The sequence below is a fragment of the Triturus cristatus genome, chromosome 8 (assembly GCF_964204655.1).
Source record: "Triturus cristatus chromosome 8, aTriCri1.1, whole genome shotgun sequence".
Lineage (NCBI taxonomy): Eukaryota > Metazoa > Chordata > Amphibia > Caudata > Salamandridae > Triturus > Triturus cristatus.
The window spans coordinates 1,261,767,497-1,261,780,499 of NC_140591.1; the positions used below are offsets into that span (position 1 = coordinate 1,261,767,497).

At 45.8% G+C, this 13,003-nt stretch overlaps 1 protein-coding gene across 1 annotated transcript in view; it reads right to left on the bottom strand.

Annotated features, from left to right (window-relative positions):
* Window positions 1-13,003, bottom strand: part of DIPK2B (divergent protein kinase domain 2B) — a 267,311-nt gene that overhangs the window by 215,375 nt on the left and 38,933 nt on the right. The window contains exon 2 of the mRNA XM_085622964.1: window positions 12,633-12,897. Coding sequence (XP_085479090.1) covers window positions 12,633-12,897 — 265 coding nt within the window. The remainder of the gene's footprint in view (window positions 1-12,632; window positions 12,898-13,003) is intronic.

The window sequence follows — 13,003 nt, forward strand, 5'->3', positions numbered from 1 at the left end:
GGCAGATCATACAAGGGTGCTACTCGTCCAAGCTCCGGGTCACGGTCCTCCAGGAAGAAGGAAAGCCCCTAGCGGACATCCTCACCCTCGGACGGTCGAAGGAGCTCTCGCAGGCGAGGGCCTCGCACATGGAAGCAGCCCTACATCGCCCTGTGAAGACCGAACAGGTGCAGGTGGCGGAGGCAGTGAACTTGGTACGGCCCAAAGGGAGACCGGCCGGAGGGAAAAGACAACCGTAGACGAAGAAGAAAGACTGCGGATGCTGTGGCGGCCAGCCCCACCGCATGCAAGACTGTCCCGCCAGAGGGAAAAAGTGCAGCGCCTGTGGGTGGATGAACCACTTTGCGGCGGTGTGCAGGTCCACCAGAGTCAAGAAAGAGGCAGCCCATGCGGTGCAGGAGGGGGCGGATAGCGAAGACATGGACGATGACACCGAAGAGTACCCAGTCCACTATGTGTTCGCGATCAACCAGCCACAAAAGAAGAAGCGCAGACTTCCAAAATGCCGCATTTTGGTCCAACAACAGGAGGTAATAGCGACCATTGATACAGGGGCCTCCATTGAGCTGATGGCCGCCAATGTCTACCATCAACTGCGCACCAAGCCTCCGCTGCGAGAGGCAAAGATCTGAGTATTTGCGTACGGCCAGAAGACACCCATCCCTCTCATCGGGTGTTTCAAGACAGACCTGCAACATGGAGAGAGGAAGATCAGCACCACCGTCTATGTCACAGAAGAGGGCAGTGGGATGCTGCTGAGCGGGCAATCAGCCGAAGAGCTGAGACTGATATCATTTGCCATGGCGGTCCTAGAGGAAGAACTGGATACCATCATGGAGGAGTTCGGGGAAGTTTTCAAAGGCATCGGATGCCTGAAAGGGAAGGAAGTGTCCTTACATATCGATCCATCTGTCCAACCAGTGGCGCGGAGGCACAGGCGAATCGCGTTCCATCTGAGGCAAAAGGTTGAGGAGGAGCTGGAGGCCCTGGAGAGGCAAGGCATCATAGAGAAGGTCAGCGGGCCAACCCCTGGGTATCCCCGATCGTCATTGCCAGAAAGCCGAAGCAGCCAGGACAAGTCCGCATCTGTGTGGACAGCGCCTCCCCAACGCCGCAGTAAAAAGGGAACGGCACCTGACGCCCACCATTGATGACATCTTGGGAGAGCTGAACGGGGCCAGGTGGTTTTCGAAAATGGACCTACAATCAGGCTATCACCAGCTGCCACTCCATCCGGACTCGAGGTACATAACCACGTTCTCCACACATGTGGGCCTCAGACGGTATCGGCGTCTCAACTTTGGCATCTCGAGTGCCGCAGAGGTATTCCAAAATACCATCAGAGAAGTCCTCAGCGGGCTCCCCGGAGTGCTCAATGTGAGCGACGACCTGCTGATATATGCGTCAACCATAGAGGAACACCACCAGCGGTTGAGAGGGGTCCTCAAAAGAATCCAGGAGTCCGGCCTGACCCTGCACCGAGAGAAGTGTCAATTCCTGCAGAACAAGATTAGCTTCTTCGGATACACCTTCTCGGATCAAGGAGTGGCCCCAGACCCGGACAAGGTGAAGGACGTTCAAGAAGCCCCAGCCCCAACAAACATCTCGGAGGCCAGGAGCTTCCTGGGCATGGTCAATTTCTGCGGCCGCTTCATCCCGCACCTCTCCAACCTCACCAAACCCCTCAGGGAGCTGACCAAGTCGTCGACCACGTGGCAGTGGGGCCCGGAACAAGAGCAGGCGTTCCAAGCAACGAAGGAGGCCCTCTCGGCGGACACCACCCTGTCGTATTTCGACCCGGCGAAGCCCACCAATGTGGCGGTGGACGCAAGCCCGTTTGGTTTGGGAGCAGTGTTAGCTCAACTCCAGAGCAACGGAGAGTGGGCCCCCATCGCCTACGCGAGCAGGTCCCTGACCGAGACAGAGCAGCGTTACTCGCAAATCGAGCGAGAAGCCATTGCCATCCACTGGCCCTGCAGACACTTTCATGTGTATGTGTACGGCCACCACTTCACGGTGGCAACCGATCACAAGCCCCTCATACCTCTCTTCCAAGGGTCAGCCTCGAAACCGCCACCCCGGATCGAAAAGTGGATACTCCAACTACAAGGGTACGACTACCGGGTGGAGTACAAACCGGGGGCCACGAACTCGGCGGATTATCTGTCAAGGCACCCGCGGAAAGCCACTACGGAAGAAAAGGAAGAAGCAGAGGACACAGAGGAATACGTCCGGTATGTGACAGAGCGGTCACGACCCCTTCCGATGAGCCTAGCCGCCATCATAGAAGCGTCGAGAGGCGATGAATGTTTGAGAGCAGCGGCGGAGGCCGTCAGGTCAGGGGATTGGAGAGTAATCCAAGAATCGCTAAGTCGGAGGACACCCCAAGCAAAGCTGACACTGGAATCCATCTTGAGAGTGAAGGGCGAATTATCCGTCGACGCCCAAGGATGTCTTCTACGTGGCCTGAGGCTGGTCATGCCGGCCAGCCTTGCCCAGCAGGCAGTAGACCTCGCCCACAGGGGGCATCAAGGAATGGTGAAGACTAAGGGCAGGCTCAGAGCCAAGGTATGGTTCCCTGGCATGGATGCTATGGTGCAGCAGGTGGTGAGAACCTGCACGTGGTGCCAAGCGGCAGGACAGCCGGATCGCCCTCACCCGGTGGCAACCGAAGAAAACCCCCAGAGGCCGTGGGAGTGCGTGAGTGCCGACTTCTGACATCTCCCTGATGGACGGTACGCACTGGTCATCATCGATGACTTCACCAAATATCCAGAGGTCGAAATCGTGGGGAGCCAGACAGCCACCGAGGTGATAGCGAAGTTCGAGAAAACCATCGCCACTCATCGCATATTCGACGTGGTCAAGACGGACAATGGACCCCCCTTCCAAGGGACGGAGTTTGCAGATTACCTCAAGAGTTGGGGGATCCATCATTGCAAGGTGACACCACGATGGCCCCAAGCCAATGGAGAGGTGGAGAGGTTTATGAGGACACTCAACAAAACCATACGCATAGCCATGGCGGACGGATCTCCACTGGAGAGGGCGATCTACAGTTTCCTGAGGGAATACCGGATGACCCCTCATGTCACAACAGTGGCAGCACCGGGAACAGCCACCATGGGAAGAATAGTGAGTGACACGATCCCTCACCACCCGACTTGGATTCCGGCCCAAGCCAACAATGAAAAGACTCTAGCCAATCGGACGCGCTCGAACGACCAAGCCAGCCGACGAAGGGGAGCTAAGGAGTCCACGATACAATGGCAGGACCAAGTGTATGTGAAGGACCGCTACCCAGGCAGCAAATTCAGACTTCCTTTCGAACCACAACCGTGGATCGTCACCCGCCGGACAGGCACGATGGTGACCGCCCAAAGAGGAGCTGAAACGGTTACCCGAGATGTGTCCTTTTTCAAAAAAGTCCATCCAGGAACGCCTTCACGTCCCGGGGCCGAACCAGAGGGACCCGGCCCCGACCAACTGAGCGGAGACCAGGAGGGGGAGGATGGTCTGGGTGAAGATTGTGACTCCCAGTCTCTACCAGCCACACCTGGGGGTAACCTGCCCGGCTGCTCCCCGTCCCGGGAGGAGCATAACACCCCAAGACGCAGAACCCCCGAGGTGGCCCTACCCTGAGGCGGCCAATCCCGCTACTGTCTGCGGAAGAACCCTGCACCGTCATCCCAGTTGGCGGACTATATGGTGTAACCTGCAAGGACTGGCAGACTGGTAACAGATTCATCGTTTGCTTAGTTTTTGTGTTTTGGCTTGATGTTTTATAAAGGTTGGAAGGAGTGTAATGTCCGGCGCGCGTGAGGCGTTCTAGCCTTCCGCGCTGCTGGGGTGCGCTAGCGCTGACGCGTGACGTCAGACGCTAGCATGTATAAATAAAGAGGCGTGGCCTCGGCGCGGCAGTCGGAGCCGCGTGTAAAATCCAAAGTACCGGCTCCTGTGATTATTTAGCGCGACCGCGCATGCATGCTGGTTAGAGCGCTAGAAACGCTACACAGGCCTCATTAATACACTTCCAGACATTCCTTGCCAGTTTCTCACTTTTGCACGTTCCTGCTTTCTGCCTTCGTGAGGGTTTTTTCGTCTCTCTCTTCCTCTTGGCAAATGTCCGATGAGGAAAAATAAGTGGTGAGAGCTGGTGGAACCAGTTACCACCTGCTCAAATTAAGCACTGGCATGATGTCACTGACCTCTTTGTTTATTTATTCTGAGAGCCTTCTTCGGGCCTGGGATACCAGGGGTGAGAGACTGGTGCAGAGGAGGTGGCAGTAGCACAGGAGACCAGCAATAAACATAAACTTACACCCAGGGAAAAGCTGGAGGGATGCGATGTACTAACAATGTTCGGACACAAAAGGGAAGGAACTCCCACCCAGTAAAACAGCATACAAACATGCAAAAGGAAAATGGGGCCAGATGTACAAAGGTTTTTTTCCGTATGCAAACGGCTCAATTATGTTCGCGAACGAATAAAAACATTTTTCAATTTACAAAGGTCCAATTTTCAATTCGGTATTAGGAAGGGGCGTGTTTAGGGAGCCCCTTCCTAATACCTAATCACAGTGATATCTGTGAATGTTTTGCACCTGAAATGCAGTCGCAAAACATTCAAATTTAACCAGGTGGTAACCCATTTGCAAATGGGAAGGGGTCCCCGTGGGACTCCTTCCACTTTGTGAATGTTTGTAAAAACTTTTTTTAAGAGGAGGCAGTGGCCCCACGGACCATTGCCTACTATTAAACAAGCATTGGCATAGCCAATAGGTCTCGCCTTTGGGACCTTTAAAGTGTTTAGCCATGCAGCACACACATACAGGCTTTAAGTTGATAAACATATTTCCTGCACTCGAGCACAGCGTCCTAGGAGACAGTAACCTCACATCTTTCCCAGTTTAAATTCAGAACCACTCTCTACCATTCTAGGCTTTTCACTTTACGTGAAAAGCTTTTTTACACCCAAGTGAAGTAAAGAAGAACAAAAAGCAACAACAATAAAAAAAATCTTATGACAGCAAAGTAGTGTTAATATGGAAAAGGCAGCAGAAGAAACACTTTTTACGTTGGTTTAACTCGTTATTAGGAGCGGTGCAACAATGAGATAAGAGTAGGGGGCAGGTGGCAAACAGCGACTGGAGGTGGGCTGTGCAAGCAAAATAGGAGGAAGGAACGATAAGCTGAAAATCCAAAAGAAACAAAAAACAGTCCCCTGCACCAGAACTCTTTTGGCACACTAGCTCCCCCATCCGGTTTTACTTACTACAGAGGAAAAAGAGGGTAGCAGGATTTTAAAGAGGCTGCAGAGAAAGGCTGAGCTGAACACCAGCAGCCAGGTACATCTCTCCTCCATGTCGCAAGCTGTCATCAAAGCCCACAAGCAGAACAAAAAGTCGCACTGGAGTGGATACCTGTCTGTGCCCCGGGGGCACTGTAGACTGCGTACTGACGGGGAGCACTCTAGGCTGTCCCAGCTTGTACCCCGGGTGCACTGTAAAGTGCACTTCGATGAGCGTGAAGGAACGCACAAAGTCAATATTGAAACAGGAAGTGCATCGGCGAGCTCAGCTATAAATTAAAGCGCGCTGAAACCGAGGCAAAGTGGGCGCCGCCACGATCAAGATGAACGCTTGACTGACTACAGCTTACAGAAACAGCACATGCGCTGCCTAAGGTCCCGCGAGTGGTGCGCGCGCGCAGATGCTCGTAACCTCAAGCCTGCCTGCGGGCACTGTAAAGTGCACGTCGATGGGTGCGAAGGAATGCACAAAGTCAATATTAAAACAGGAAGTGCATCGGTGAGCTCAGCTGTAAATTAAAGCGTGCTGAAACCAAAGTGAAGTGGGCGCTGTCACGATCAAGATGAACGCTTGACTAACTACAGCTTACAGAGACAGCGCATGCGCTGCCTAAGGTCCCGTGAGTGGTGCCCTCGCACAGATGCTCGTAACCGCAAGTCTGGGGGCACTGTAAAGTGCACGTTGATGGGCGCAAAGGAATGCACAAAGTCAATGTTGAAGCAGGAAGTGCATCGGCGAGCTCAGCTATAAATTAAAGCGTGCTGAAACCGAAGCAAAGAGGGCGCTGTCACGATCAAGATGAACGCTTGACTAACTACAGCTTACAGAGACAGCGCATGCGCTGCCTAAGGTCCCGTGAGTGGTGCACTCGCACAGATGCTCATAACCGCAAGTCTGGGGGCACTGTAAAGTGCATGTTGATGGGCGCAAAGGAATGCACAAAGTCAATGTTGAAGCAGGAAGTGCATCGGCGAGCTCAGCTATAAATTAAAGCGTGCTGAAACCGAAGCAAAGAGGGCGCCGTCACGATCAAGATGAATGCTTGACTGACTACAGATTACAGAGACAGCGCATGTGCTACCTAAGGTCCAGCGAGTGTTGCGTGTGCAGATGCTCGTAACCGCAAGAATAGGCTGGAAGTCCAGAGCAATTCCAAGAGGTCATTTTACCTAAAACAGCGCCTGCGCGCTGTTCTAGGCTCAACCTAAAAAGGAAAAGAAAACTTCTATTTTCTTTTCGAAACACATCCCGTTTTCCTTCAAGGAAAATGGGCTGCATTTAAAAAACACAAACAGTGCTTTATTGGAAAGCAACCACAGATATGGTGGTCTGCTGACCCCAGCAGGCCACCATCCCTGTCATTTTTGTGATTCTCAATGGGTCCCAAACCGAGACCTACCTCATTAATAATATAATAAGGTAGGTCAATTTGCGACCCACTGGGAATCGCAAAATGTGTCAAAGACACATTTGTACATTGTGTTTGCGATTACCAAATGGAGAATGGCAAAAATTTGCTATTTGATAATCGCGAACCATTACCAGCATACATCTGGTACCCATTGTTCCCTGACATCAGCAAATCAAAGGATTCATTCATCCATTCAATTGAAAGGGTGAAACCTAAATTTCCAGCAGTGGGTCAAACACATTAATACAAAGGAAAGCCATTGAACCAGGAGCAGTAAAATGGAACTGACAAGACAGCGATCCAGTCATGTGCATGGCGCAGGCCCAAAGCCTATTAAAGTATATATTGCAACACTGGTTACCACGCTGTCAGAAGTGGGACCATTATCACTACTGTGTTCAAAGTAACAGCATCAGTCAATGCTCTTTTGACATGAACAATGCAGAAATTGATTTAAAATGCAATGCAGACTCTAATAAATTAAATTAACAGTATATTTTATACTAAAACCGTGGCATCATGATTCAGATTTCCTGGTACATGCACAGCAACATCTAATAGCAGCACTGCCAGGCAAGCATCATAGTTTCATGCAAGTTCAACGATCCTCTGGAGGGTATCTACTGCTGGCACACTTTATGGCACATACAGTCATGCTCTTTCTTCCTGGTGCCATGCCTGGTCTCCATAATGCACTGGCTATGCCATGACATGATAGAGGGAATAGACATGCCCAACACTAGCCTATCCCACAGCACCAAATAGGAGATCACTGGAGGGAGGCATGGGTTGAGTATTCTCAACTCTTATCACACCCACACTCTCTCAACATCCTCATCTTTGCTGCCAAGGGGCAATGGATGCAGTAATGGATGGGAAAGACAGAAGTTACATATATCTTTTTGAATCCTATTTATGCTCTGATCCTGTTGTGTGGCTTCATTGGTGGAGTCAGCCTTCATTTTTAGTGCTGAAGGGTCAACTTAGTGAGGATGTAAAGTGATCAACAATTCACCACTAGTCTTTCTTCTTACAAACTAAAGTAAAAATATGAATTTGTAAACACAACCTAATCCACTAATTTTTTTAAACATAGGACCCTATTCAGAAACTGCATTTTGCAGTATGTAAGTAGTACTACTCAAATACTACATAAAACTATTCACTAACCAACTGTTGGAGAACTCTGTCTCCACCTCTCCTATCTTTTTTGTGCAGAGATCTTAGCCACAGGGGCAGAGATTTCGGCACTTGTAAGTCTACGGTATAGTAGCAAATATGTGAGGAACAATGAGGAGTGGCTGGAAAATGGGAAATGCTTATTCCAAAATGGGAGGGGTTGAGGGAAAAAGTGAGGAGGGGTTTAGGGAGAGACTACTATAAATACCCACTCACAGAAGAGTAGGCCTATTGGTATTCACAAAGTACACTTCTAAGGTTACTACAGCCCTATGACAACACAGTAGTAAATGTTCTCCAACCCTGCCTTCGACTACATCAAGCACCATACACGGCGAATCACAAGTATAACAACACTCTCCCTTAGGATATATTTGAGACACAGACCTAAAATAATACCCCATCAGAAATTATGTTATGTAAAAAAAATGTATATAGTAAACACATACATCAGCAACTAACAGTAAACAAACAAGGTGATAGCACATACAATTTAAGAGTGCAAGAGTTGGAATTTTTACTATACGTGAACAATAGGAGGATCGAGGACTTTTTGCTGCCAATGAGATGAGGTTCATGCAAGTTCAACATCTGATCATTCTGACAAAGCATTTTCTTCCTACAATTCATAACAATATAAGCAAACCTCCAGGAAGACCAATGATATAATCTAAATGTTCCTCATTTGAAAACACCTCAATATACATTGATCATTTTCTGTCATCAGTGGTCAAAGATATTCCATCATATTTTTGAGAAGTCAGTGACCCGCTCAAACACTTGCAAAATCTGCAGTGAAATGTAAATGACAGTTTAATCACAATGGGCGTGACATCCCTGTTCACCAGACTAAATCACCAAGATGATGTACATGTTTGTAAGTATTTCCTTTAAAAACTTTATATACAATTTTATGAACATAATCAAATGCTGTTAAAAAATGATTGGTTTGTGCCTCACATGTTTCTCTTCCAGAAAGAGTTTTACAGACAGAAATGCAGGACAGTGTGGGGGTTTCATTCTCCGTCAGTTATGTGAATTTATGGATGCGGTGGTGGGAGAAGGAGATAGCTACGAGTGATGAACTTTCAAAATTTGTAGACAAAAATCTTGTGGCTGAAATTCTAAGATGATTATTTCATCAAATGGGACAACACCCAAAAGGAGTTTACAAAATATCAAAACAAACTCAATTGTAACACTGAACATGTCCTTGACATATGAGAAAAGTACAAGGGTAATCTTTCTTGATACAGAAATCTTTTAAGAACACACAATTGAAACCACCTTACACAGAAAGCTGACAATGGCAAACAATATACTTGAAGTTTCCATCAGCCTCATTTAAAGTGGAGTATTGTCTATGGGGAATTTCCTGCAAAACAGAAATAATTGTTCCATGGAGCGAGAATGTGAAAGAGACAGAAAGGAAATCATAAGCACATCCACAGGATGTCATCAAGAGAAGCTAAAGCGATGCTGCAGAGCAGAACAGAACAGAACTTTTCAATGAATGTGGAAGTAGTGAGTCCCAAAGAAACACATAAAAAACAGAATCAATTAGAATGATAACTACCTATTCATGTGAATCATGTCAAATCAGAAATATACTCTACAAATTCTGGCCTATCCGAAATTGTGTAGATCACAAACGTGAGACAAATGGACCAACAACAACTATAACATTCGGGGAGCCAGAAGTCTCAAAGATCAAAGACAGTCTGGTACACAGCCATCAAAACAAATCACACTTGTGGTTGCAGCAACCGAGTTTCTGGAAATGTAACATGTGTAAGGCATGCACAATTGGACAAAACATGAAAGATTTCAACATTCCATCATGACAAACTAGACAAACCAGGTCCAAATAGTCCTGCATAGGCACATTTGTAATATAGGTTATCAAATGCCCATTTTGAATAATGTATATTGGCATTACCACTTGTGAACTTAAAAAATGAATACTAGAACACATCCAAACAGTGACCAATCATGACAGAAGCTACTTTCGGCAAACCATATGGAAAATTCACATAATGGAAATTGGAAATCCATGTCATATTATGTGATCGATCACGTCGAGAAAAACTTATGTGGGGGAGATCGAGGAAGACAATTAAGTTAACTATAGTCAAAATACATTATCTTGATGAACAGTATGAGTCCAACTAAGCCCAATAACAATGAAGAGCTGTACGTACATTTGGATCAAAAACTTAAATCTCCAACCACAACAAATATCACTGTACATCACTTAATTACAGATTAGAAGATCACAGATTGTGAAATACAATGATTACAACAAAGAATCAGATCATTCTAATAATTATGTAATCAACACCCACTGGAGGATTTCAACACATAAACAAAAACTCAACAAACTTGATTATGGAAACAAATATAAATGAAGAAATTTGTTTATTATAAGGAGACACACAAGGCTCCACAATCAACATGAAAACAGTCATGAGTCTTGAAAATCATACAAGTGTGTTGATGTATCAATATAGCAACAGAGCCTGGCTCGCTGAAATGTACTAACCTGTATTACCTCTTTCCTTGAATCAAAATGATGCATGTAATTAAATATGAAGGATGACAATCAAAAAAAGATAACTTGGATATTCAACAATATTAAGCAATGCATTCTTATGTTTAATAGAAACTACAGATCCCCTCAAGCAATAAACAAGTTGAATTAAATCAACAAATCACATTTAACATTTTATGAATTAAAGGAAGATAACTTTATATACAGGCGAGGGCTCTGATTCACAAACTTATCAGCAGTGTTTTTCTGGGATTATATATAAACCAGAATACAATAATGGAGAAGAGACTCGAATAACACAAGAGATATGTTCACAGACATTGTGTCTAAAATACATTATTCTGTCTACAGGAGCATCCTTCATGTGATTTTTAAATATTGTTTGAACAATGTGTGTTTATTATTCAGTTTTATGTGTTGCAAACAAAGGAATCAAATGTGCGATAATTTTAACTACCAGTTCCAGAAGTCAACTGGATAGAAAATGACACTGGGGACCAAAGCGACACAAAGGGACATAAGATTTTTACAAATGAGATGCTAGACCACCTGGAAGAAGACCGGGGGTTGAAACGCATCAGGTTCTTTTCTTTGCATGTCTTTTTGCCTTTAGTAAAGGGTATCGATTTGAGAAAACCAATCACCCACTGATTGTGGACAGTGTTCTTCGAAGGCTTTTTTCACAAACAACCCCAGACCGGTTTCTCCCTACATGGGGCTCATTAGTAGGGTGTATCTTGAGTCCTATGGCACAACGAGCATGGGACCCATGTCTGTGCAAACCTCTCACATATAGGGCTTCATTTACAACAACAAAAAAAGGTGATGGATAGCATGCCTGAATTAATCTCAGCCACTGGCAATTGCTCAGAAGTGGGACCCAATGCTCGATGTGCTAAAAGACTCAAGTTACACCTTACTGACGAGACCCAAGTAAGGAGAAGACATTCTGGGGTTGCTTTTGGTCCCATTCTGGAGGGGGCCCCGTCTGGCAGTTCGGGATGGACTGTCCCCATGAACAGCAGGGTTAATACTGATTTGCATAATTCAGGCCGATGTCTAGAGTGGTATTGCGGCCTGAGGGATTGCCAGTGGCTGAAATTAATTCAAGCATGAATTAATCTGTTGCAGCTGAATCCTATTCTGGCAGTTCAAACTAAATCTGAAGAAGAGACCAGTCCACTCCAGCTCAATGGTATGTTATGTTCAAGTTGTTGGACTAACATTTTAGTGCTACATTCCTTGTTAGCAACTTTAGCTGTGACAAGTTGAGCATGGTGTACAGGGAGTTAGATAGCTCTGGTGAAGAAGCACGAGTGGCCAATTTTAAAATAGAGAAAAGAGTAAGATAAATGAATAGTTTCTCAACTTAGCACAGTATAAAACACTATTCTTAAGGCTTCCTCTCTATACAGAGCTCAAATATTTAGAGTTGGGGCATGTTACAATGTAACTAATCCTAAAAATGGAAACATCATATTTTTATTCCGGTGGGCATAGCAAACCAGTTCGAATCATATGTTCACATAGTCAGTGCCTTAATGAGTTAGGCATTCAATTTAAATTAGCATGGATTATTGAGCATCCAGAGGCTAGCTTATTTCTCACCAATATGGTGTGCTACTTGGCTTCCGCTGATGACGCCTGGGTGAACTATGTGCCTTAAATAACATCTAGTACGTCTTATTCATATTTTTTTATGTTTGGGGATGATAGGATTCACTTCATACATTTTTTATTTACTGTTGTATATAAAAACACATCCCACAATCCCTCAGGAGTTATAGCTCATTGAGGTTCTTGAAATCAATTGGGTATAATTCTCGCCTAACTAGCATCAGAGTACATCAATCAATAGGTGAAAGTTTACTAGTTGACTTCTCCAAACTCCAAGGAAAAACATAAACATGATACATAGCATTGTTAACAAATTTTAATCAATTTGAGCATGAAGCACATTCAAATGTTGCAATGTGACAATTATGCAACCGATTAAGACTATATGAAATATTCATAATATTTAAATAACACACATGGCCTTTGAATTGCATGACTCCATTCCCTCTGCTATGTTGCATGATGTTATGCCTCCTGATAATTTACTCATTTTTTATAGCGGAAAGTGAAATAAAGCATACAAAATGGAATGTGATAATATGTATTATTAAGGAGCACTAACCTGAACTAAGTCTGGGGAGAGCCGCTTTGCTAGGGACCACTTCTGGAACCGCTCTGTCTTCATAAGGACTTGCTCGATGCTACAGGATTTCATTTTGGAAATTGAAGCACATATTCTTTTGTCTGACAGATCATGCTGGTGTTTGCTCATAAGCCTGGAAATCTCCACCTGCCTCCAGCTCTCTGAATCATCAGTGTAGTTACCAATGTAACTTTGAAGGTAGTCAGAAGGAAGCTTTAAATGAGGGGATAGCCAATTTTCAAACCTGCAAAGTGAATGATAATATAGGTCACACTTGATTTCACTCTATAATTTCTACCGGACCATCCGGACTGTATATAGGATGATTTGAACATACTAGAAAGCCTTTA